At 44.6% G+C, this 27500-nt stretch overlaps 2 protein-coding genes across 5 annotated transcripts in view; both read left to right on the top strand.

Moving 5' to 3' along the window:
* The window catches only part of LOC118371836 (ETS-related transcription factor Elf-1-like), a 9176-nt gene extending 8018 nt beyond the window's left edge, over positions 1-1158 (top strand). For all 3 annotated transcript variants that reach the window (XM_052464191.1, XM_052464190.1, XM_052464192.1), the window contains one exon: positions 1-1158. This exon is cut by the window's left edge and continues 1210 nt beyond it. The gene's annotated coding sequence lies outside the window, so the exon portion shown is untranslated.
* A 4494-nt stretch (positions 1159-5652) lies between these two features.
* The window catches only part of sugt1 (SGT1 homolog, MIS12 kinetochore complex assembly cochaperone), a 32529-nt gene continuing 10681 nt past the window's right edge, over positions 5653-27500 (top strand). The window contains exons 1-12 of one of the 2 annotated variants that reach the window (XM_052464188.1): positions 5653-5794; positions 6164-6233; positions 6325-6370; positions 6991-7081; positions 7261-7330; positions 12545-12615; positions 13449-13502; positions 16920-16948; positions 17662-17681; positions 17873-17969; positions 21457-21564; positions 26044-26134. In XM_052464188.1, the coding sequence (XP_052320148.1) occupies positions 6220-6233; positions 6325-6370; positions 6991-7081; positions 7261-7330; positions 12545-12615; positions 13449-13502; positions 16920-16948; positions 17662-17681; positions 17873-17969; positions 21457-21564; positions 26044-26134 (691 nt within the window). In that variant the 5' untranslated portion in view covers positions 5653-5794; positions 6164-6219. Of the gene's footprint in view, positions 5795-6163; positions 6234-6321; positions 6371-6990; positions 7082-7260; positions 7331-12544; positions 12616-13448; positions 13503-16919; positions 16949-17661; positions 17682-17872; positions 17970-21456; positions 21565-26043; positions 26135-27500 lie in introns of both variants that reach the window. The other variant, XM_052464187.1, reaches the window with a different exon arrangement.

The following is a 27500-nucleotide window of genomic DNA, read 5'->3' as shown; positions in this document are numbered from 1 at the left end:
TTCCAGCTTTCACGAAAGACGGCCTTGGTCTGTAGCCCGCGAGCTACTGCATATTGCGCCTAAAATATTGTTTTATGTCTGTGACACTTGATGATCTTCAGCACACACTTCACACTGTCACTCACAACAGTAGAAGACACACCATCGGTGCTTGTGGTAAACGTGTCGTAGCTGATCTGTTCCGGGGGGGGGGGGTACATTCCATAGAGATTGTTGTGACGGTTAGATTTCCAGTAACGACTACAGGCTTTACGTTCATGTTTTCCGGAAATAATACAAATCTAAATCTAAAAGGATTTTTTTTGTGTCATTTTTTCAGCAGTACTGTTGGCTTTGAGATGAAGACGTATTAATGTTGACAAGGTGCCTGATAACTTCTCTCCTGGTTTTTTTATTTTTGGAGAGCGTGAAAGTACTTCTGCCGGAGTCGGTAATGTTCTATCGACACTGATCTAAAGTCAGTTTTGTGGTGTTCTCTTGTTATTATTTGGAGATGGTAAACTGATCCTAGATTTGCCCCTATGGGAAACTTCTACCCAGTGCCCTTCTGATAGACAGTCCTGTTCCAGATCTGAATTCATGATATGCTGTAGTAGCGATGACTGTGCCGCCTTGGACCGTATATGCCTTGGTATTTTGGTGTGTGTGTGTATATTTGATGTTTTCCTGTCAGTTGTCTCAGGTTTGTATGCGTTTTTATTTCTGCACACAGTATACATGGTCCCAGTTCCCAAACGTTCTAACTGGTCTGTAAAAGAGGTAAGATGATGTTGCCCTTTTGGCCTAGACTGATCTATGGTTAGTTTTGCTGTTCCTACGAGGATCTTCTATCTAATGCCTTGCAAAGCCGTAAGACCTTGGCTCCTAATAAAAAAGCTGTTTTTTTTTTTCTTATGCAATCTTTTCCTTTGATAATATTGCCTTGTGCTACTCTGCTTTAGCTGGAAGGCTTTGATATATTTGTTATATTGTGTGAAGAATCTTGGTTAAAATGTCATTGTGGAAATGCTGTACCAGGCTTTTATACTATCAATCAATTTATTGATGTTCATTCTGATGTTTTCATGCAATTTATTATACAGAAGTAGTAGATAAAAAATGAGGAATTAAAAGAGGAATTATTGTTTTCATGAAATAAAAGTTATAATTTGAAATGAATCCTGGTAGTTTTTTGGCAAACCTTCAATGTTCCTCACCCTCACAAAATCCCTGTGTCTGTGACGCCTACCGTTTGGTGAAACTGAGAATGGTGAAACTGAGAAGACATTGTCCTTTTGCGTTTTGACGCAGTCTTTACCTGATGATCATGTTATCCAGCGAGAGCATTTGTGCTGAACCCACTACGATGTTTCCGATGCTCATGGTCATGTTGCTGCAGTTTGTTGGAGGGAGGTTCTGAGATGTGTGCAGGATGACAAGGGACTGTGTAGTATTGGTGGGAAAAAACATTGTGTGGGTGCCCATGATGCTGGCGATCAGAAGTGCCCAGTGCGAGAGAGACAGGTTCAGGTTGCCAGGGTCAGAGTAGAACAGAAGGTGTCGTGTGCTGAGGCAGAGAAGAGAGTAGAGGACGATGGGTCAGGTGTAAGTAGTAGGCCTATGCCAATATTATGAATTTGTGCTTCAGTAAGGTTGACTTGTTAGCATTCATTGCCATGGTTATAAACGGTACTGTATCATTTGAGTCATTTAGCAGACACACTTATCCCGAGTGACTAAGTTGGTGCATTCATGTTGAGATAGCTAGGTGGGGACAATCACATATCATATGCACAGTAAGTACACTTTTCCTCCAAGTAGCTATCAGCAAAGTAAGAAAGGGGGGGTGGTGGGGGATTATTTAAGATACTCTTTGAAGAGGTAGTGCTTTCGGGAAGCTGGACAGCGACTCTGCCGTCCTATCTTCAGGGGGAAGCTGGACAGCGACTCTGCCGTCCTATCTTCAGGGGGAAGCTGGGCAGCGACTCTGCCGTCCTATCTTCAGGGGGAAGCTGGGCAGCGACTCTGCCGTCCTATCTTCAGGGGGAAGCTGGACAGCGACTCTGCCGTCCTATCTTCAGGGGGAAGCTGGACAGCGACTCTGCACAGCGACTCTGCCGTCCCATCTTCAGGGGGAAGCTGGGCAGCGACTCTGCCGTCCTATCTTCAGGGGGAAGCTGGGCAGCGACTCTGCCGTCCTATCTTCAGGGGGAAGCTGGGCAGCGACTCTGCCGTCCTATCTTCAGGGGGAAGCTGGGCAGCGACTCTGCCGTCCTATCTTCAGGGGGAAGCTGGGCAGCGACTCTGCCGTCCTATCTTCAGGGGGAAGCTGGGCAGCGACTCTGCCGTCCTATCTTCAGGGGGAAGCTGGGCAGCGACTCTGCCGTCCTATCTTCAGGGGGAAGCTGGGCAGCGACTCTGCCGTCCTATCTTCAGGGGGAAGCTGGGCAGCGACTCTGCCGTCCTATCTTCAGGGGGAAGCTGGGCAGCGACTCTGCCGTCCTATCTTCAGGGGGAAGCTGGGCAGCGACTCTGCCGTCCTATCTTCAGGGGGAAGCTGGGCAGCGACTCTGCCGTCCTATCTTCAGGGGAAGCTGGGCAGCGACTCTGCCGTCCTATCTTCAGGGGAAGCTGGGCAGCGACTCTGCCGTCCTATCTTCAGGGGGAAGCTGGGCAGCGACTCTGCCGTCCTATCTTCAGGGGGAAGCTGGGCAGCGACTCTGCCGTCCTATCTTCAGGGGGAAGCTGGGCAGCGACTCTGCCGTCCTATCTTCAGGGGGAAGCTGGGCAGCGACTCTGCCGTCCTATCTTCAGGGGGAAGCTGGTTCAACCACCACCACATTGGGGTGCCGGGACAGAAAATAGATGTGGTTGCAGAGAAGCACTTGGGTGTACGAGGTTTTACTGCAGAGTTACAAGGTGTGTTGAACAAAAGGGATCAGTTAGGGTCAAAATCAAATCAAATAGTTTTAGTCACATACGTAAATTCAGCAAAAAAAAGAAATGTCCCTTTTTCAAGACCCTGTCTTTCAAAGATAATTTCACAGATCTTCATTGTAAAGGGTTTAAACACTGTTTCCCATGCTTGTTCAATGAACCATAAACAATTATTGAAGATGCACCTGTGGAGCGGTTGTTAAGACACTAACAACTTACAGACGGTAGACAATTAAGGTCACAGTTATGAAAACTTAGGACACTAAAGAGGCCTTTCTACTGACTCTGAAAAACACCAAAAGAAAGATGCCCAGGGTCCCTGCTCATCTGTGTGAATGTGCCTTAGGCATGCTGCAAGGAGGCATGAGGACTGCAAATGTGTCCAGGGCAATAAATTGCAATGTCAGTACTGTGAGATGCCGAAGACAACGCTACAGGGAGACAGGATGGACAGCTGATCATCCTCGCAGTGGCAGACCACGTGTAACAACACCTGCACAGGATCGGTACATCTGAACATCATATCTTTGGGACAAGTACAGGATGGCATCAACAACTACCCGAGTTACACCATGAATGCACAATCCCTCCATCAGTGCTCAGACAGTCTGCAATTGGCTGAGAGTGGCTGGACTGAGGGCTTGTAGGCCTGTTGTAAGGCAGGTCCTCACCAGCAACAAGGTCGCCTACAAACCTACCGTCGCTGGACCAAACAAGACTGACAAAAAGTGCTCTTCACTGACAAGTCGCGGTTTTGTCTCACCAGGGGTGATGGGTCAGATTTGCGTTTATCGTCGAAGGAATGAGCTTTACACTGAGGCCTGTACTCTGGAACGGGATCAATTTGGAGGTGGAGGGTCCGTCATGATCTGGGGCGGTGTGTCACAGCATCATCAGCCTGAGCTTGTTGTCAATGCAGGCAATCTCAACACTGTGCGTTACAGGGAAGACCTCCCTCATGTTGTACCCTTCATGCAGGCTCATCAAGACATGACCAGCATGACAGTGCCACCAGCCACACTTGTTCTGTGTGTGATTTCCTGCAAGACAGGAATGTCAGTGTTCTGCCATGGCCAGCGAAGAGCCCAGATCTCAATCCCATTGAGCATGTCTGGGACCTGTCGGATTGGAGGGTGAGGGCTAGGGCCATTCCCCCCAGAAATGTCCAGGAACTTGCAGGTGCCTTGGTGGAAGAGTGAGGTAACATCGCACAGCAAGAACTGGCAAATCAGGTGCAGTCCATGAGGAGGAGATGCACTGCAGTATTTAATGCAGCTGGTGGCCACACCAGATACTTACTGTTACTTTTGATTTTGACCCCCCCCCCCTTTGTTCAGGGACACATTATTCCATTTCTGTTAGTCACATGTCTGTGGAACCTGTTTAGTTTATGTCTCAGTTGTTGAATCTTGTTATGTTCATACAAATATTTACATACGTTAAGTTTGCTGAAAATAAGCGCAGTTGACAGTGAGAGGACGTTTCTTTTTTGCTGAGTTTATTTAGAAGATGTTATTGCGGGTGAAGCGAAATGCTTGTTTTCCTAGCTCCAGCAGTGCAGCAGTATCTAATCATTCACAACAATACACAAATCTAAAAGTAAATGAATGGAATTAAGAAATATATTCATATTAGGACGAGCAATGTCATAGTGGCATTGACTGAAATACAGTAGAATAGAATACAATATATACATATGAGATGAGTAAAGCAGTATGTAAGCATTATTCAAGTGACTAGTGCTCCATTATTATAGTGGCCAGTGATTTCATGTCTATGTACATAGGGCAGCAGCCTCTAATGTGCAGGGTTGAGTAGCTGGGTGGTACTTGGCTAGTGATGGCTATTTAACAGTCTGATGGTCTTGAGATGGAAGCTGTTTTTCAGTCTCTCTGTCCCTGCTTTGATGCACCTGTACTGACTTCGCCTTCTGGATGATAGTGGGGTGAACAGGCAGTGGCTCGGGTGGTTGATGTCCTTGATGATCTTTTTGGCCTTCCTGTGACATCGGTGCTATAGGTGTCCTGGAGGGCAGGCATTGTGCCCTGGTGATGCGTTACGCAGACCCTTCCACCCTCTGGATAGCCCTGTGTTTGCAGGCGGTGCTGTTGCCGTACCAGGTGGTGATACATCCCGACAGGATGCTCTCAATTGTGCATCTGTAAAGGTTTCTGAGGGTCTTAGGGGCCAAGCCACATTTCTTCAGCCTCCTGAGGTTGAAGAGGAGCTGTTGTGCCTACTTGTGCCTACATACTGTACTGACAAGTGCCTACTTCACCATACTGTCTGTGTGGGTGGACCATTTCAGATTGTCAGTGATGTGTAAAAATAAAATATATATATTTTTTAAATAATGTAGGAGGAATGGGATGGTGATTTGTATCTTTATGAAATAGTGGTGTATTCGGTGTAGGATTCGTTTTTCTTTTCCTTTTTCACTTTCCTTTTTTATGTTTGTATCACAAAATGTAACGTGATTGACTACACACTACCGCACAATAGGTGGCGGCATGCACAAACAAAATGTGTGAACGCCATAATGCCGAAGAAGAAGAAGAAGAACAACAACAACAACAGCAGCAGCAGCAACAGCAGCAGCAGCAGCAACTGCGCCGACCCAGCTGACTGTTGACAGGCCCGCACGGCGCATGTCTGCTACGCTGTGCTCCAATCCACTCACTGCACCACAGATATAACAATGAGACAGATATTTCACTGAATGTTTAAATGTGAAGCATCCGCTTGGCCTTTCCACTCACTACCAATATGGTAGTGACAGGAAGCACACTTGCGAGCAGTGGGAGAACATGGAACGAGATGGATTTTGGTCGACATTAGGCAAATGTTCTCATCGATTAAACATTTGATCTCAATACAGGTTTGCAAAACTAGAATATGTTATGAACAGAATGGATTAAGTTTAGCAAACTTTACCCTTTGGAAAAGTTGTTAAAAATCGCGTTGTTTCGAAAGAGCGCAATGGGGAATTAAGTTATTGCACACGCGCGCTTCACATGGCGTGTGTTCCCTAACGGAAATATTCCGATGATGCTAGAACGCACCAATAGGATCTCACTAGTTCGTGCTTGGCTCTGCTTGTTCTGCCCACTGAGGCTCATTTAGTTCCCATTGGAAATGACAGGCAGTGGTCTATCTTGGTTTACTTAAACACATCTTTGACTGAACTATAGCGCAAGAGTTTAGGCTCCATTCTCCAGCATAGTTTCGTTTTCTGATTCCCATCTAGAACTTTCCAGCTAGCTAGTCTCTGCTCTTTCTCCAACTGACAACACTTCTAGCCCCATGGCATCCGAACGGCAAGTATATAAGCTACCTTTTCGAGTATTTTGTCATAAATGTTTCCTTATTCAAGAGGCTAACGTTAGCTTTGTTTTCTTGTTTTAGCAGTTTCTCCGATAGCTTCATAGACGAGAACCCACAGAAAGCTATCGAGGTAAACAACGGCCTGTCATTATGAACTTGTTTTATTGAAAGTAAATAGCATTTTTGCTAGATAAAGTTGTCATGGGTTTGGAAATGTTTTCAATAACTCTAACTAGATAGTTAACTGACGTTAGATAGCTGGCGATACACTTTTCGGGGCTGGCTAACTAGCTAATCTTCTGCTAACTTTAGAAACTAATGTAACAAGAGAGCCAGTTAAGTTAGCCACACTATCGAACTATTTTGGTCTGAAACGACGTACTCTCGGTAGTTGCTCAACTCCAGCAGTAGTGATGTAGCTAGCTACTAGTAAGTGTGTACCGTCACGGGAGCTAGTTAGCTTATTGGTTGTATCTTGTTGTAGTCGCTAGCCAGTTAAGCTAATGTTAGCATTGCTAGCTAACTGGCTAACCACCTGCCATTACTGTACATGTCTTGAATGTAGCTAACCACCTTACTAACGTAAGACTAAGAAGACTGTGCAGAAAGCCAAGTTAAATAGTTGGGAAAATGTATCTAAACAATAGTTAACATTAGATAGTGGTTGTAAACATGTTTTTTTTTTCAATGTCTTGTCAATTCAATTGACCCCAAGTTTGCCCATTGGATGTCACCGTCATTTCCCCCCAGGAACTTAACGAAGCATTGGAAGGTAACTCGGACAATTCAGAATGGTTCTGCCAACGAGCCTATGCCCACCTCCAACTGAAAAACTACAGCTGTAAGTCTCTTATCCCAACAACCCCCTTGACTAACCTACCTAGCTTTACTGATTTTCTGAAATTGGTGTTTTGTAGAATGATTTTAATTCAAGTGACTGGCATATGTTAGTTCCCCCATTTTGTTTTTGCTACAGAAGCTTGAGCAATGTTTCTCATCTGGGTATATCTGTTTCTACAGGTGCTGTCGATGATGCCAAGAAAGCCCAGCAGCTCAACCCCAGTCTTGCGCTTGCCTTCATGAGAACAGGGTATGTGTGCAGAAGGAGTCTAGCTAGGGCTGGCAATATGGCTTAAAAATAATCATTTTTTTTTGTCAAATGTATATATTTCCATTTAGTCATTTTTCTAAATAAGCTTTGTTGTGCAACTTAATGGTCAATACACTGCATTTCAAACAGTCAGGAATCATCTAATTAATTCAGGGCTTGTAAAATTATGCCTAGGCTAACCGTAACTACCAGGGCAGCAGGTAGCCTAACGGAGCGTTGGGCCGTAATCGAAAGGTCGCTGGTTCGAATACCAGAGCCATCAAGGTGGAAGTACTGTGTCCTCGTGCAAGGCATTTAACCCTCATTTGCTCCAGAGACTACTATGGCTGACGATATTCAGTGTATGTGACAATAAACCGTATATACTATACCAGTCAAAAGTTTGGACACACCTACTCATTCAAGAGTTTTTATTTGTACTATTTTCTACATTGTAGAATAATAGTGAAGACATCAAAACTATGAAATAGCACATGGAATCATACAGTAACCAAAAAAGTGTTAAACAAATCAAAAGTTATTTTAGAATCTAAGTAGCCACCCATTGACTTGATGACAGCTTTGCACACGCTTGGCATTCTCTCAACCAGCTTCATGAGTTAGTCACCTGGAATGCATTTCAATTAACTGATGTTCCTTGATTTGTGGAATTTATTTTCTTTGTGTTTGATTTGTTTAACACTTTTTTTGTGGTTACTACATGATGCCATATGTGTTATTTCATAGTTCTGTAGAAAATAGTAAAAAAATTAAGAAAAACCCTTGAATGAGTAGTAATGTCTAGGCATTTGACTGATGCTGTGTATATCAAATATGTTAACAAAATGGTTTAACCAGCTTTTTTTGCAATAACACTGGCCTGGCTTTCAAGTCTATGAAAATGCCCTTTTTGTAACAAATTTAACCAGAACCATGCGTAATGCACATCCACTAATAATGACAGCAATGTCTCACTCATAAGACCACCTGCTAGTGAGTAGCCAGCAATTTTGATATTTAAAGTCTCCAACTTGAATCTATTTGCTTGCAAACAAGGTAGAACAATTGAACTATGACAGACAGCCTCCTGTCCGTCTCAAACCGTTTGAACACTTTGTTTAGATGTTGAAATCAAGTGTATTACCAAGATAAATATGCTTATTTCTCAGAATGAGAATTAATTGCCAATTCCTTATATACATGTGTCTTGTGTTCAATGCACATTTATAAAACACAGACTAGAAAGCACATAACACTCTTGCTAAAATGCTGCTAGCGGTACTGCAATTCTGTGCACATCAAACAAATGATTAATTTTCCACAATCATATTCATTGATACTCCCGTCTTAGTAGGGTCTACTCTGTTCTAAAATTGGAAGTTGAGAGCAAAAGGGTATCGTTACAAAGGTTAAGTTCTCCTTTTTTACAGTAAAATGGCTCAATGTGTTTTGGTGTCCATATGACTTTTTAAAATGTACTTTATTGTAATTTTTTTAGTAATTAAAAAAAATGTTGGACCGAACCTCAAATGCAAATACCTAGTTGGGAAACTGTTGTCAGAGGCAGAAGGGGATCTTTCTTTTGTTGTGAGTGGTGGGAGAGGGGCTTGTCTGTGTGCGAGGGGCAAGGTGCACAGAAGGAGCGAAGTAGACGAGACCAAAAAGACACGCTCATAGAAACAAAAAAATATATTAAAACCTTGATTCTTGCGGAATTTTGGAATATTGCGCTTAAACGTGAATTCAAATCAATTTATCAACCTGCCCAAAGTCTAGCCCATGACACCTGTCAAACAATGTCAATCTATCTGAATTGACATGCATTTATTTTGGCAGCTTGTGTTTTCTGGGGGGAATGTCACTGTTGATTTTAAATGACTATGAGGATGACTGCTTAAAGATGTGTTCAGAACACTAAGCACTGTTGTTGAACCTTTTACAGAAATGTGATGCGTTTTTTCTAATAAATCAGAAAATCCATTTGGTTAAACTCAATTCCACATCTCCCTTATATCAGGGGTCTTCAAACTTTTCTTGACCAGGGACCCCCTCCCAAGCATATCAGCGACCCCATCATACTTTAGCAAAAACATTTTTTTTTCAAGTCTTGTCTTATCAGGTGAATGATGATCAAAATTCTAAAATGAATAGATTTGTTACATAGTTTATCATTATTTTGACCTCCCCACATTTATAATTGAATGATAATGTTTAAACTCTAATATAGCCTATTAGCTAGAAAGGTCATTCCAAACACGTTTTCCCTTAACACAGCTGCTTAGCTGGTTAATATTTAGCCGTGTGTTGGAAAAAATGTATGTCAAAGCTTACCAGCAGCCAGCGGCTGCAGTGGTAGCCTGTTCGCGGGTGCTTTTTCAAAGCCTGTGTCAGATACTCCAGTGAGTGTATTTGGCTCCAATGAATGTAATTTGCTCAATATTAATCTTTGCGAAATAATGTAATATTTTGTTCTATTGCTTGGGATATTCATAACATTAAAGTAAAAATGACTTTTTATACAGTGCATTTGGAAAGTATTCAAACCCCTTGACTTTTTCCACATTTTGTTACAGCCTTATTCTAACATGTATTAAATAAATACACATTCTCATCAATCTACACACAGTACCCCGTAATGGCAAAATGTTTTTTTTTTTTAAGCGTTCAAATCAAATGTATTTATATAGCCCTTCGTACATCAGCTGATATCTCAAAGTGCTGTACAGAAACCCAGCCTAGAACCCCAAACAGCAAGCAATGCAGGTGTAGAAGCACGGTGGCTAGGAAAAACTCCCTAGAAAGGCCAAAACCTAGGAAGAAACCTAGAGAGGAACCAGGCTATGTGGGGTGGCCAGTCCTCTTCTGGCTGTGCCGGGTGGAGATTATAACAGAACATGGCCAAGATGTTCAAATGTTCATAAATGACCAGCATGGTCGAATAATAATGAGGCAGAACAGTTGAAACTGGAGCAGCAGCACGGTCAGGTGGACTGGGGCATGGTCCTAGGGCTCAGGTCCTCCGAGAGAAAGGAGAGAATTAGAGAACACACACTTAGATTCACACAGGACATCAAATAGGACAGGAGAAGTACTCCAGATATAACAAACTGACCCTAGCCCCCCGACACATAAACTACTGCAGCATAAATACTGGAGGCTGAGACAGGAGGGGTCAGGAGACACTGTGGCCCCATCCGAGGACCCCCCTGGACAGGGCCAAACAGGAAGGATATAACCCCACCCACTTTGCCAAAGCACAGCCTCCACACCACTAGAGGGATATCTTCAACCACCAACTTACCATCCTGAGACAAGGCTGAGTATAGCCCACAAAGATCTCCGCCATGGCACAACCCCAGGGGGGGGCGCCAACCCAGACAGGATGACCACATCAGTGAATCAACCCACTCAGGTGACGCACCCCTTCCAGGGACGGCATGAGAGAGCCCCAGTAAGCCAGTGACCCAGCCCCTGTAATAGGGTTAGAGGCAGAGAATCCCACTGGAAAGACTGTAACCGGCCAGGCAGAGACAGCAAGGGCGGTTCGTTGCTCCAGAGCCTTTCCGTTCACCTTCCCACTCCTGGTCCAGACTACACTCAATCATATGACCCACAGAGATGAGTCTTCAGTAATGACTTAAAGGTTGAGACCGAGTTTGCTTCTCTGACCGTTCCATAAAAATGGAGCTCTGTAGGAGAAAGCCTTGCCTCCAGCTGTTTGCTTAGAAATTCCAGGGACAATTAGGAGTCCTGCGTCTTGTGACCGTAGCGTACGTGTAGCCCCTTTACTCAATTGTAAATTATTCAGACCCTTTACTCAATTGCGCTCAGGTGCATCCTGTTACCATTGATTGTCCTTGATGTTTCTTGATTGGAGTCCACCTGTAGTAAATTGAATTTATTGAACATGATTTGGTAGGCACACACCTGTCTATATAAGGTCCCACGGTTGACAGTGCATGTCAGAGCAAAAACCAAGCCATGAGGTCGAAGGAATTGTCTGTAGAGCTTCGAGACAGGATTGTGTCGAGGCACAGATCTGGGGAAGGGTACCAAAAATGTACGTAGCATTGAAGGTCCCTAAGAACACAGTGGCCTTATCATTCTTAAATGGGACAAGTTTAGAACAACCAAGACTCTTCCTAGAGCTGGCTGCACGTCCAAACTGAGCAATCGGGGAAGAAGGGCCTTGGTAGGGGAAGCGACCAAGAACCCGATGGTCACTTTGACAGAGCTCCTCTGTGGAGATGGGAAGGGCCACCATCTCTGCAGCACTTCACCAATCAGACCTTTATGGTAGAATGGCCAGACGGAAGTCACTCCTCAGTAAAAGGCACATTGGAATTTGCCAAAATAAACAATTTTCTCTGGTCTGATGAAACCAAGATTGAACTCTTTGGCCCGAATGCCAAGCATCACACCTGGAGGAAACCTGGCACCATCTCTATGGTGAAGCATGGTGGTGGCAGCATCATGCTGTGGGCATGTTTTTCAGCAGCAGGGACTGGGAGTCTAGTCAGGATCAAGGGAAAGATGAACAGAGCAAAGTACAGCGAGATCCTTGATGAAAACAACCTGCTCAGGACCTCAGACTGGGGCGAAGGTTCACCTTCCAACAGGACAACAACCCTAAGCACACTGCCAAGGCAACGCAGGAGTGGCTTTGGGAGAGACCTGAAAATAGCTGTACAGCAACGCTCCCCATCCAACCTGACAGAGCTTGAGAGGATCTGCAGAGAAGAATGGGAGAAACTCCCCATATACAGGTGTGCCAAGCTTGTAGCGTCATACCCAAGAAGACACAAGGCTGTAATAGCTGCCAAAGGTATTTCAACTGAGTAAAGGATCTGAATACTTATGTAAATGTGATATTTCTGTTTCAAGTTTTTTTTAATACATTTGAAAAATATTCAAAGCTTATTTTTGCTTTTGTCATTATGGGCTATTGTGTGTAGATAGGTGGGGGGGGGGGGAATGTAATACATTTTAGAGTTAGGCTGTAACGTAACAATGTGGAAAATGTCAGTCTGAATACTTCCCGAATACACTGTATATATTTAAATAGTTTTTGCTGATCCTGTGCAGTACTTGGCCGCGGACCACCGATTTGAAAACCACTGCCTTGTATGTCAAACTTAAATTGGTTGTCAGTTCTCCCCAGGTTTTTTTGTTGTTGGTCTGCTTCTCATAACATCCCTGTCTCCCTCCCTGCAGAATGGCAGAGTTCCACCTTAACCACTTCGAGTCGGCACATGCTGCCTTCACTCAGGGACACAGCCTGGACGGTGAGGTCTGCTGAGGGGACCTGTGAAGCACCATTCACCTAGACACCTCCTCTAACCTTACCCACTTAATCCCAAATCGACTGCTAGCCCATTAGACATTTCATGCATATCCAAAAGCTAAATATATTATTGGTAATAGAAATATACGAACAGCTTTTGGTCTCTAAGTTAGGTCAGTGGTATTCAATTTTTTTCAGTGGGGACCCCATTTTCTTTCAGCCAAAAGTTTTGGGGACACTATTTTTTTTCTTTTTTTTTCTGCAAGAATTTCTTGTGGCCCCAGCCCAAATCTTAATGACAACCTTCAAATCGATACATTTTCATATCTTATCCAAATGAAAAGAAACCAATGCATACGTTTATACCTTGAACACACCTACAGTGTTTTTTTTGTGTAAAATGTTATGCGGCATCTGAATTTGTGTGCAACAGAAGTTCAACATTCACCTTCTGCTACCATTTCTGTCAAGCAGTCGACGCATACAGTTTGAAGCATACGTTTAATTATTCCACCGTGTGCACCACACTGCTAGGCAAAAGTTCCATTGGACATTAATTATTTTATATTTAAATATTTAATTAGTACAAATTAAAAATACAGATTATTGTATGGGACAATGTATATAAATATTTTTTTCGGTTGGGGTCATCAAAATGACTTAAAAAAAAATACTTCTGGGTTATGTGAAATATTAGCTATATTGCTTATCTTGTCTGTCTGGATCTACAGAAGTCTGTGGCTACGGGTATATTTGTAATTCCTCAGTAGAGTTGTGTTCAAACTGGTTGAGATTGTCTGAATCCTAACAGTGTGTTCTCCCTATGCTCCACAGGCTCCGATAACACTTTCCAAATGTGGATCAAACGCTGTGAGGAGATGATGGAGAGTAAGTAGGATCTGCTTTCGTACCTCGACTGCCATAACGAAAATAAGTCCCTTACTTTGTGCAATCCGGGTCACGTTTTATTAAAAAATTAATGATAATCTAAGTACTGTGTATGCAGTTGAAGTCGGAAGTTTACATACACCTTAGCCAAACACATTTAAACTCAGTTTTCCACAATTCCCGACATTTAATCCTAGTAAAAATTCCCTCTCTTAGGTCAGTTAGGATCACCACTTTATTTTAAGAATGTGAATGATTTATTTCAGCTTTTATTTCTTTCATCACATTCCCAGTGGGTCAGAAGTTTACATACACTCAATTAGTATTTGGTAGCGTTACATTTCAGGTAGCCTTCCACAAGCTTCCCACAATAAGTTGGATGAATTTTGGCCCATTCCTCCTGACAGAGCTGGTGTAACTGAGTCAGGTTTGTAGGCCTTCTTGCTCACACACACTTTTTCAGTTCTGCCCACAAATTTTCTATGGGATTGAGGTCAGGGCTTTGATGGCCACTCCAATACCTTGACTTTGTTGTCCTTAAGCCATTTTGTCACAACTTTGGAAGTATGCTTGGGGTCATTGTCCATTTGGAAGACCCATTTGCGTCCAAGTTTTAACTTCCTGACTGATGTCTAGAGATGTTGCTTCAATATATCCACATCATTTTCCTTTCTCGTGATGCCATCTATTTTGTGAAGTGCACCAGTCCCTCCTGTAGCAAAGCACCCCCACAACATGATGCTGCCACCCCCGTGCTTCACGGTTGGGATTGTGTTCTTTGGCTTGAAAGCCTCTCCATTTTTCCTCCGAACATAACGATGGTCATTATGGGCTAACAGTTATATTTTTGTTTCATCAGACCAGAGGATATTTCTCCAAAAAGTATGATCTTTGTCCCCATGAGCAGTTGCAAACCGTAGTCTGGCTTTTTTATGGCAGTTTTGGAGCTGTGGCTTCTTCCTTGTTCAGCGGCCTTTACGGTTATGTTGTTTTACCTGTTTCCTCCAGCATCTTCACAAGGTCCATTGCTGTTGTTCTGGGATTGATTTGCACTTTTCTCACCAAAGTACGTTCATCTCTAGGAGACAGAACGCGTCTCCTTCCTAAGTGGTATGACGGCTGCGTGGTCCCATGGTGTTTATACTTGCGTACTATTGTTTGTACAGATGAACGTGGTACCTTAAGGCATTTGGAAATTGCTCCCAAGGATGAGCCAGACTTGTGGAGGTCTAGAATTTTTTTTTCTTAAGTCTTGGCTGATTTCTTTTGATTTTCCCATGGATGTCAAGCAAAGAGGCACTGAGTTTGAAGGTAGGCCTTGAAATGCATCCACAGGTTCACCTCCAATTGACTCAAATGATGTCAATTAGCCTATCGGAAGCTTCTACAGCCATGACATAGTTTTCTGGAATTTTCCAAGCTGTTTAAAGTTAGTCAACTCAGTGTATGTGAACTTCTGAACCACTGGAATTGTGATACAGTGAAATAGTCTCTAAACAATTGTTGGAAAAAGTACTTGTCATGCACAAAGTAGATGTCCTAACTGACTTGCCAAACTATAATTTGTTAACAAGACACTTTGTGGAGTGGTTGAAATAGGACTGAATGACTCCAACCTAAGTGTATGTTAACTTCTGAGCTGACAAATATAATCAATAAATTGGACAGCGACGCAAACATTTGTGAATACTCCAGACTTTTGAGATTTGAGATGAGATGTTTCATGAGGCGACACTACAGAATGTCTCCTTTTATTTGAGGGTATTGTCAAACTTATGTTCTACTGTTTTGAAACGAAAATTATTTATCTTTCTACTACCCCTATTTGAATACTTTTTTTTTTTGTGTGTGTGTGAATTTGACCCCTTTTTCTCCCCAATTTCATGGTATCCAATTGTTAGTAGCTACTATCTTGTCTCATCGCTACAACTCCCGTACGGGCTCGGGAGGGACGAAGGTTGAAAGTCATGCGTCCTCCGATACACAACCCAACCATGCCGCACTGCTTCTTAACACAGCGCGCATCCAACCTGGAAGCCAGCCGCACCAATGTGTCGGAGGAAACACTGTGCACCTGGCAACCTTGGTTAGCGCACACTGCGCCCGGCCCGCCACAGGAGTCGCTGGTGCGTGATGAGACAGAAATTGCTCTGCCATTTTCCCAGTTGCTAAAATTCGGATACTATGCCTAATTTCAGTTTGACAAAACAAGCAAATATACTGTAGAGAATCATTGTACCATCTAAATCGCTGTGAAATATCCTTTCCATAACCAAAAATATAGTTTTTTTCAACTGTTTGAAATGAATGTACCGAAAGAAAAAAAACTTGAGAACGGGGATGCATAGAAATGGTGCACATAGAATAGATCTACTGCTTCTTAGACTTGCTTTCAATGAGTGACAGATCATTAACATTTCTATATGAATTTGGTTGAGTCGCCCAAAAAGTTACATATTGCAGCTTTAAAGTAGTCAAACGTTTAGTTTTTGGTCCCATATTCCTAGTACGCATTGACCTCGTGAAACATTTTTATCTCAAATCCAAAATGCTGGTGATTTCAGCTTCACTGTTCAAATAGAGGTTGGAGATGCATTCCACTCCCTATCTAAACTCTAACACTGTACTAGCTAAACTCTTCGTTAGGGAATGTGTGTGTGTGTGGTTGTCATCGTCTGAGGGTTTAAATTGAACCTGTTTGAATCGCATTAATAATTTAGGTCTCTGGGGTGGGGTGGGAGGCCTCAGATCAACCCCAGTAAACATCCAAACACACACATCCATTGCGTGTTGGGCTCGCATTCTAAACAGCCCATGTGGACCCCCCCATGCATACCAAAATACAGACGCACGCACATACAGATATATATATAATACATGTTCAAACAGATTCAAAAGCACATTGTTGCACACCAACACACACCTCAGTCCTCCGTAGCCATACCCTGGCCTTACCCTGTGAGTTCCCTCCCGTCTCTTTCATGTGTGAAGTGACAGTGTTTACCGCTAGGCGCTTCAGCTTGACGCCCCCACACATCAAAACGGGGTGTGCATATGGTGATATCACACACGCCCCCCCCTCCCCGTTTCCCTTTTCAAACGCGACCTCATTTAGACAACATTAATGCTCCGTCTCATCCTTCCCCTTTTATCTCTTCTTTCCTTTTCTCTCCTTCTCACTCCCCCTCTACTGGCCTCCCTCTGCCACCTCCCTCTCTAATGAAAGCAGTGAATAATGTAACAGACATAACTGGTAAATACAGATCAGGCCTGTTTAGCCTCAGAGGGTAAACAAACTGCCTCTGAGATCTCACAGGGAGGTGTGTGTGTGTGTGTGTGTGTTTCTGGCCTGTTAATCTATGAGTAAGTGGAAACTGTCTGACTATACTATACTATTCCTTTCCCTCTCCTTTGCAGTGGCCAATCAGAATGGAAAGGAGAACAAGGTAAGCGCCAATGACCACTTTGGATGTTCCTGCCATTATTCAATGTCCACGGTAGAGATGGAAAGAGGCCTCATCTTTATCTGTTCCATGTGACAGCCTCAATGGCACTGCCCAAGCGTTCTCCATTTTGAGGTGGTACATTTTCTTCTTCACGATTGGCTGATCCCTCCTGATGACCCGTTGGACATGACCCCCAACAGGGTCACATGAAGTTGGAAGTCCCACCCAGTTCACGACATTCAAATGGTGGAAGCCCTCAACTGTGCTGCCCAATGCCAAAACAGCCTTTTGGCCACTAGAGGCCTCTATCATTCTCTGTGATATCCACATGCATTCAGACCACATGTGCCAACCTCATTCCATGGGAGGGCTGAGTGTCTGCGGGTTTTCGCTCCTCCCTTGTACATAATTTGACTAAATAAGGTCGCTAATTAGTAAGGAACTCCCCTCACCTGGTTGTCTGTCTTAATTGAAAGGTAAAACCCCAAAAATGTGGACACTTGGCCCTCCATGGAAAGAGGTTGACACCCCTGCCTTATGGCTTTCAGTTCCACTCTCTGCCTCATGGGGGCAGTGTTACTCTCAGTATTTCAGACCGTATTCCGTCTGTTCTAATGGCTAAAGCTCATCATTAAACCCTATTTCTCTTTTTTTTTTCTTGTTTTGTTTAAACTTTCCCTATCTCTTCCTGGGATGACTGGATTCCACCGCAGACACCGACGCCACACATTAAGTAAGTACAGTCCATGCTGAGTCGCAAATGGCACCATATTCTCTACATAGTGCACTACCTATGACCCTGGTCAAAAGTAGTGTACTATATTGGGAATAGGAGGCCATTTGGGATGCACTCTGTGTGCAGGAAGGTGGATAACTTGTTCCTACTCTTCAGGGGCAACCTGTACTAAGTGTGTTTGTCCTCAGGCATGACTGGTACCAGACAGAGTCTCAGGTCATCGTCACCATCATGGTGAAAAATGTGCCTAAGGATGGGGTCAACATCAACTTCGAAGAGAGACAGGTAACACCCTACCTCTCTCTCACACACACACACACACACAGGTCAGTGTAAGAAGCTCTTGAGGAGAGCGCATGACAGTTCTAAACTGTCAGAAGTGTTGCCAGAGTATCAGCTGCCCAGTACTGTCGTCACTGAGGAAGCGAACTTCAGACGTGTCTATTTCTCATCTTATTTACACTGACTTTAAAAATATTAACTCAACATGTTTCATTAGCTGAAATAATAGATCTCAGAAATGTTCCATACGCACAAAAGCTTATTTCTCTCAAATGTTGTGCATTAATGAGTTTACATCACAGTGAGTGAGCATTTCTCCTTTGCCAAGATAAGCCATCCAACTGACAGGTGTGGCATATAAAAAGGCTGATGAGGATTATGGAATGACAGAGGAAAGGCGGGGGAGTCGTCTTCCCAGAGGTGGGGTGTGGGGGTAGATTAGTAACGATGGGAGGTTGTTAGGCTTGGGCGGTATCCAGATTCTCTCTCATCCCATGATTTACAGTATTACCCCGCAGGGCACTTTTCTTGCTAAAAAGGCAAGAAAAGTATATTACCAGAATGCTAACAATCTTAGCACAAGCTAATAGCAAAACCACATAGATGCTAAATGCTAATAAGTGAGAAACAAACTAATTGCAAAGACAAGCAAATCGGCTCATAAAGTTCTAACAAGAATAGCTAGTGAATGTAATTTTAGGTGAGTGTGGACATTTACAAGCGAAAGTGGTAGAGAAATTGTGCAAATGAACAAAGTTGTGATGCATGCTTTTCTGAAGGAAGTGCAGAATGTGTGTACGTAGGGGAGAAGAACAGAGGGGGAAACACTAGTAGGAAGCATAGAGGGGAAAATGGCAACTGCGCCGCACAAGACTCGCTGATATACACTGCTCAAAAAAAATAAAGGGAAGACTTAAACAACACAATGTAACTCCCAAGTCCATCACACCTCTGTGAAATCAAACTGTCCACTTAGGAAGCAACACTGATTGACAATAAATTCCACATGCTGTTGTGCAAATGGAATAGACAACAGGTGGAAATTATAGTCAATTAGCAAGACACCCCCAATAAAGGAGTGGTTCTGCAGGTGGAGACAGGCCAGTACATCAGTGCTATCGACTCACCAGCTCCTTTCTCCCATTGTGCTATTTACAAACACACGTCACTGGTTCAACTGTTCTGTGGGAACTATGGTAAGTTCCATAATGTGACCTGTGAAGTGAAGAACGCAATCTGCTTTATCACCTAACGTGTTGCAGAAGTTGACTGCAAGTATTAACTTAAACAGTAGCTACATATTAAAATGTATGGGAAAAAATAGTTTTGACAGTATTGAAAAGCCGTCCTGTGGCGCTTTCCAAATACCCTGGTATACTGCCCAAGCCTAGTTGTTCTCTCTGCTGAGGTCCCCCTACAGGAGAGCAGCTCTCTCTGATACACACAGAGAGATGCCCGATTCCAGTTCCACATCTCGTTCCCTTCCTCTGCCTTCACCCACTCTTTCTGTTGTTCTGAGAATAGTAGGGGAGGTGTTATTAGGGCTTATGAGATAGCTAGGGGGCTTGCCCTCCAGAGGATCTATGGCAGGGATGCTGTAAGGGATACGCACAATGCCATCAGGGGTACGCCAATTAAAAATGTCACTTTAAAAAAAAAAACTTTTTTTATTATTCACATTTTTTAACAGTCAATTTTTATGTTTTCCAACAGGGCTATACATTTGGGTAGTAGCCTCGTTTTCACTGGCAAAATAAAATTAAACCATCTAGTGTTCAGAGAAATAGCACAATGTCAAATCCAGGTAGCCTAGTCAAATGATTAACATCCAATCGCATTAACCATTGCCCTCTCACGGGAATTCCACTAACAGTCCGTATGTAGCCGAACGTAGCTGCTGCTCATGTTGCAATCTGTACTCTGATGGCTCAAAAGCCATGACAGGGAGACTAAGTGAAGTGGGAAATCGCGTACAAGCACTCCCGACACCACTTGGGTACACTGCAGCATCCACCGAGAGGCTCTTGCTGCCAAAGGAATGCCTGACAGGAATATCTGACAGCTTGAAAGATGTTTTGGACACTACAGTGAAAATGGTTATCTTTGTTAAAACAAGGCCCCTGAACTTGTGTATTTTCTGCACTATGCAATGATATGGGCAGCGACCATTTTACAACATACCGAATTGCGCTGGTTATCAAGGGGCAAAGTATTGATACGTTTTTTTTTTAATTGAGCGACAAGCTTTTCTTTACTGACCATAATTTTCACTTGTCTGACCACTTGCATGATGACGAGTTTCTCACACGACTGGCCTATCTGGGTGATGTTTTTTCTCGCCTGAATGATCTGAATCTAGGATTACAGGGACTCTCCGCAACTATATTCAATGTGCAGGACAAAATTCAGGATATGATTAAGAAGTTGGAGCTCTTCTCGGTCTGCATTAACAAGGACAACACACATTGTATGATTTTTTTTTTTTTTTTGTGTGCAAATGAACTCAAGCTTACAGACAATGTCAAATGTGATTATAGCGAAGCACCTGAGTGAGCTGGGGGAGCAATTACACAGGTACTTCCCCTGACACAGATGACACAAACAACTGGATTCATTATCCCTTTCATGCCCTGTCTCCAGTCCACTTACCGATATGAACAATGGAGCCTCGTCGAAATTGCAACAAGCAGTTCTGTGAAGATGTAATTTAAATCAGAAGCCACTGCCAGATTTCTGGATTGGGCGAGAGTATCCTGCCTTGGCAAATCACCCTGTTCAGACACTGATGCCCTTTGCAGCCACGTACCTATGTCAGAGTGGATTCTCGGCCCTCACTAGCATGAGAACTAAATACAGGCACAGACTGTGTGTGGGAAATGATTTCTGAGACTCTCTCCAATACAACTCAACATTGCAGAGTTATGTGCATCCTTTCAAGCACACCCTTCTCATTAACCTGTGGGGAGTTATTCACAATTTTTGATGAACAAATAAGGTTTTATATGTAAACTTATTGATTATTTGTGCCCTGGTCCTATAAGAGCTCTTTGTCACTTCCCATGAGCCGGGTTGTGACAACACACTCATTCTTATGTTTTAATAAATATATTGTATAGTGTGTGTGTGTGTGTGTGTGTGTGTGTCAGGCTTACAATGATGGCAAAAAACAACATTTTAGAGTGCGCTGACCCTGGTGCTAGAGGGGGTACACAGCTGGAGGTTGAATGTTTGAAGGTGTACGGGAACCACTGCTGTAAGGGGTATCACACACACACTCCCTTTGGGCCCAGCTATGCCCCCAGGGGTGCCTGTAAGCTCAGATCTAGAAACGGTTTACCCTCCCCAAGTCTAAATCCTCAATCGACGAAAGCCCAACTGATCTAAGACCAGCACTAAAACCCCCTCGGGGTGAATTTGAACAAACATCCTATCTCCAATCCTCTATAATGGTCTGCAGTGGAGGATATATAATGTGTGATTCTATCTGTAGTTGTCGGCGGTGGTGAAACTTCCGTCGGGGGAGGACTTCAGCCTGAACATGAACCTACTGCATCCCATCGTCCCCCAACACAGCACCTTCAAGGTCCTCTCCACTAAGGTAATACTCCATACTCCTCAGCCTCTCAGAACTGTCATATCATTTGCCTCAAGAACTGAGAAAACAGGTGAAATGTGTGTAAAACAACAGTCCTCAAGGTGATATGCAGTCCCCAGGAACCCTTAGACATGTGATTTTAAACACAGCAGGTTAACCAGGCAATGACCAGACTGGAATGTGATAATTAACCATTAGTGGAGCAGAAAGACTGGGAGGAAGAGAATCCTCTTTAATACAGCCCTGACTGGGTCAACACACACACACACACTAGAACTCTGCCCTGTGAGAATTCACAAGCTCTGCAGTTGTAACTAATTATGGCCGATAATGAGTGGGAAGGGCACTTGTTATTGTACACACATTAGTGAGTAATTTGTGTGTAGGCATCTCTCCATGCTTTTTCTCACTCCCACTTTATTCTCTTGGATCCAAAATGTGGCCTGTGGTCAATGAGTGTGACTGTTTTGAAACGAAGTGTGTGCGTGCGAGAGACTCATCCTGTGCGTGTGTACATGTGAGAGAGGCACTCCGCTCATCCATCTAGTGTGCGTTGGGAATCTGGGGATGGGTGCTCGTTTGGGGCATGAGATGGTGCTCTGTCTAACGAGACGGAGGGACATGCCCCACAGACACACACACACACACACACACGGCACAACAGGGGGAGGTTGACAGAGACCCGAGTGAAGAGATGATTTGGTAGTCCGACAGACGTGCAGCCTCGAGTTAAGCAGAGAGTGAAGGAGATGGAGGGAGAGGAGGAATAGAATATAGTAAGTGTGGTAGAGAAGAGGTTATTGCTGAGAGTTCCTGCCAGCCAATGCCAAAACTAGTTTCCACCCTCGAGAGGACGTTGCCCCTCTCCATACTCCCATACATAGTCATTCACAGTTCGCCATGGCAACATCAGGCACTGCATACCAGAGGTGCACGTGTGTTGAAGCTCAAACAAAGACCCAGTCTTAGAATAGGAAGAGGAGGGGAAAAGAGGGACAGATGACTGCCTAAGACACACACAGGTTGTTGTCGGACCTGGGTTCAAATACATGTCTATTTTGATATTTAAATACTTGTGTATTTGAGTATATTCCGATAATGTGGCCCGAATCAACTACTTCTTTTGGAAATATTTTAAAAATAATTTCTTATAAATAGCCTACTGTTTGAAAGTAATTTAAAATAATTTTTTCACATGCCTGGTTTATGTCCATGGGAGTGTATTTGAGCATTTTCAAATTCCAAAATTCAACTATTTGTCTTTTTTTTTAAATGGTTGTCGTACACGCATTGCGTACATGCACACAAACTTAATCTTGTGCGTAACACACACACACACACACACACACACACACAGGAGTCAGTCTTAAAGGAAGAGAAGGGGATTGAGTTTGGGGAGGGAGTGAAGTGAGTTTAGGCCCCCTCCACTCCCACAAAGCCCTGTCTGTTCCCTGGTCCACAGGGCTCCACAGGCTCTCATGGTCCTACAAACACACACAGAGAAATAGAGAATGTACACACATAAAACACAATGTCACTTACTGTATATGTATATTTTTTTTCTTATTCACACTCAAACATGACACACGGACAAATGAGCCCACTAAACACATCAGTCGACGGTTGCATTCCTTTCCACTAGGCACACTGAGAGACTGGCTGCTCTCTGAACAGGTGAACTGTGTTCAGTTATTGTGTGCTGAGATGATTTGACGCTTCTCTGACTTCATTTTAGCCGTGCAGCATCCTGGTATGACCAAGCGTCAGAGAGCCACCAGAAGAGACCCAGGCCAAACCTGTCCCTAACTAACTACTCCCTGTGAGAGTCCAAGGGCTCTGCGCTAGTCAGACTAACGACACCAACTGCAGAGCTCACTGTTTTTTTTCCCCCCTTTCCCAATGGTGGTTAACTTCCACTGCTTTCTTCAGAGGACACTTAGGAAGGCATGCTAGGCTGTACTATGCACAGTTGCGCCTACTGGAATCACACTTGTGCCATCTTCACGTGATTTTGGTAATGCTTGGTGCTGTGTGTGTCGTGCACACACGCACTCGTCAGTGCTACCCTCTCTGACCTCCCGTCGTCGGCAATGAGGCATTCTAACCCGCGGGGTCGTCATGACAACAGGGAGCCAATTACACACGAGTGTTTGATCAGAATGGAAGGGTAAACACACTCGCTCTGCTCCAAACTCCTCTCGTCTCTGTGAATAGATAACATACAGCCTCCCTCTGTAATTTCCATGCCTGTCAGCCTCCCTCTGTAATTTCCATGCCTGTCAGCCTCCCTCTGGAATTTCCATGCCTGTCAGCCTCCCTCTGGAATTTCCATGCCTGTCAGCCTCCCTCTGGAATTTCCATGCCTGTCAGCCTCCCTCTGGAATTTCCATGCCTGTCAGCCTCCCTCTGGAATTTCCATGCCTGTCAGCCTCCCTCTGGAATTTCCATGCCTGTCAGCCTCCCTCTGGAATTTCCATGCCTGTCAGCCTCCCTCTGGAATTTCCATGCCTGTCAGCCTCCCACTGGAATTTCCATGCCTGTCAGCCTCCCACCATGGAAGCCTCCATGCCTGTCAGCCTCCCTCTGGAATTTCCATGCCTGTCAGCCTCCCTCTGGAATTTCCATGCCTGTCAGCCTCCCTCTGGAATTTCCATGCCTGTCAGCCTCCCTCTGGAATTTCCATGCCTGTCAGCCTCCCTCTGGAATTTCCATGCCTGTCAGCCTCCCTCTGGAATTTCCATGCCTGTCAGCCTCCCTCTGGAATTTCCATGCCTGTCAGCCTCCCTCTGGAATTTCCATGCCTGTCAGCCTCCCTCTGGAATTTCCATGCCTGTCAGCCTCCCTCTGGAATTTCCATGCCTGTCAGCCTCCCTCTGGAATTTCCATGCCTGTCAGCCTCCCTCTGGAATTTCCATGCCTGTCAGCCTCCCTCTGGAATTTCCATGCCTGTCAGCCTCCCTCTGGAATTTCCATGCCTGTCAGCCTCCCACTGGAATTTCCATGCCTGTCAGCCTCCCACTGGAATTTCCATGCCTGTCAGCCTCCCTCGCCAGACTGTTTTTATTTTTATTTATTTGTTAAGTTGCTTTTTAAAATCTTCTCTGCTGTAATCTAAAGTAGGGGCTACTTTGTGAAGGGCTGAGATGGGAGACTCTTTGTATGTGGAGGGCAGAGGGAAGGGTGTGTGTGTCTGCATATGTTGTATAAGACCGGGGCGGGTGAGTCTTGGACAGGGGGGACTTTGGTGGCGGGTAAGAGCACGTGGGACTGGTGACATGGGACACAGGGACTTAACTCTCCCTCTGAGGGACTGACAGGCGTGTGTGTGTTGCTCAGTATGGCCCCTGGGAGCTGTGGGTGGTGGTCCTGTATGTGACGGTGCTGTCACATCCCTTTAAGACCCAGCCCCTCGCCTGCCGCGTCCCTTTAACACGCAGAGACACAGATGTGGCAGCAGATTAATGTTGTATAGCGCCCCCAGCACACACTCTGCACGGGCACAGACTGCACCAGTTATCACCACACACACACACACTCTCTGTGTGCACAGAAGAGCATAAAAACTTCCCTGCCACTGCAAGGTGTCTCTGCCTTGTCTCCCAGCCCATTCCCCTACACTGTACACAGAGGTTGACTAGGTCGGTGTCTGCAGACAGATGTTGGTTGTAAATAATTCAATGAAGAAGGGCTCCATGTGAACATCAGTTAAAGCATGGGTCATGGTTGAGCATTCAGTCCTAAGATTTGAGGTGTTTGGTCTTGGGTAAGTATTGAGCTCATCTATTAGTCGTGTGTGTGTGTGAGCCTCTTGATGCTCTGGCTTCTGCTCCTGACACGTTCATGAATGAAACATCCCTTAACTCAACAGAGCAGAAATGTTATTTTAATTGCGTCGACATGCCAGCGCATCCCTCCCCCCACGCTATAACGCTGTCAAACTTTTGTCTCGAAACACACATGCTCTCTCTTTCTCTGCGCACACGCACACTTAAACACACACACACACAAGATGACGGGGGGGGGGGTACTGGAAATCTCAGCAGCTTAAGTGTCCTACTGGTATGAGGCCTGTCACGGCAGCTCGCATGTGGTGGTGGCTGTCCTCTCTCTTCTCCTCTCCTCCGACGTAATGATCTGTCCAGAAATGTGTGTTCCTGCCACTGGTCGACAGACCGATAGCTCTTTCCCCCCCACACACACGTACGTTGAGATGATCTGATCACACACAATCCGGCCCCTCGAGCTGACAGATGTCTCGTTAGCACTCTGTCTGTCAGGAAGATTTGGGAGTGAGCTGTGCCCCCGCATATCACTGTCTCTCTCTGCCGTGAGCTGATCCCACCATTAAAAGAGACTGGTGAGCGCTGAGCTACAGTCTTCTGATCTCACGTGTTGACCCCAAATATAGACGTAACGATAACTAAAGACATTAGTTTCGCCCTCTTCCTCCACTCTCCTCTCTCCTCCTCCTCTTTTTCTCAGGTGGAGATCAAAATGAAGAAGACTGAGGGGACCAGGTGGGAGAAACTGGAGGGTGAAGGACAGGAGCCCAGCGTCAAACACTTCACCCCCAGTGAGTACCTCTCTAACACACACACACACACACACACACACTTAGTTTCCTCTGCTCTCTCTCTCCTTTACACACACACACACACACACACTTAGTTTCCTCTGCTTTCTCTCTCCTTTACACACGCACTTAGTTTCCTCGCACACGCACACGCACACACACACACTTAGTTTCCTCTGCTCTCTCTCTCCTTTACACACACACACACACACACTTAGTTTCCTCTGCTCTCTCTCTCTTTACACACACACACACACACACACACACACACACACACACACACACACACACACACACACTTAGTTTCCTCTGCTCTCTCTCCTTTACACACACACACACACACACACACACACTTAGTTTCCTCTGCTCTCTCTCTCTCCTTTACACACACACACACACACACACACACACACACTTAGTTTCCTCTGCTCTCTCTCTCCTTTACACACACACACACACACACACTTAGTTTCCTCTGCTCTCTCTCTCTCCTTTACACACACACACACACACACACTTAGTTTCCTCTGCTCTCTCTCTCCTTTACACACACACACACACACACACACACACTTAGTTTCCTCTGCTCTCTCTCCCTTTACACACACACACACACACACACACACTTAGTTTCCTCTGCTCTCTCTCCTTTACACACACACACACACACACACACTTAGTTTCCTCTGCTCTCTCTCCTTTACACACACACACACACACACACACACACACACACACACTTAGTTTCCTCTGCTCTCTCTCCTTTACACACACACACACACACACACACACACTTAGTTTCCTCTGCTCTCTCTCTCCTTTACACACACACACACACACACATTTTTAGTTTCCTCTGCTCTCTCTCTCCTTTACACACACACACACACACACTTAGTTTCCTCTGCTTACACACACACACACACACACACACACACACACACACACACACACACACACACACACTCTCTCTCTCCTTACTCTCTCTCCTTTACACACACACACACACACACACACACACACACACACACACACACACACTTAGTTTCCTTCCTCTGCTCTCTCTCTCCTTTACACACACACACACACACACACACACACACACACTTAGTTTCCTCTGCTCTCTCTCTCTCCTTTACACACACACACACACACACACACACACACACACACTTAGTTTCCTCTGCTCTCTCTCTCTCTCCTTTACACACACACACACACACACACTTAGTTTCCTAATAATAATAATAATATCTGCCATTTAGCAGACGCTTTTATCCAAAGCGACTTACAGTCATGTGTGCATACATTCTACGTATGGGTGGTCCCTTTCGAACCCACTACCCTGGCGTTACAAGCGTCATGC

The sequence above is a fragment of the Oncorhynchus keta genome, chromosome 15 (assembly GCF_023373465.1).
Source record: "Oncorhynchus keta strain PuntledgeMale-10-30-2019 chromosome 15, Oket_V2, whole genome shotgun sequence".
Lineage (NCBI taxonomy): Eukaryota > Metazoa > Chordata > Actinopteri > Salmoniformes > Salmonidae > Oncorhynchus > Oncorhynchus keta.
Note: the sequence above shows the minus strand (reverse complement) of the source record. Positions and strands in the feature narration are given on the sequence as shown.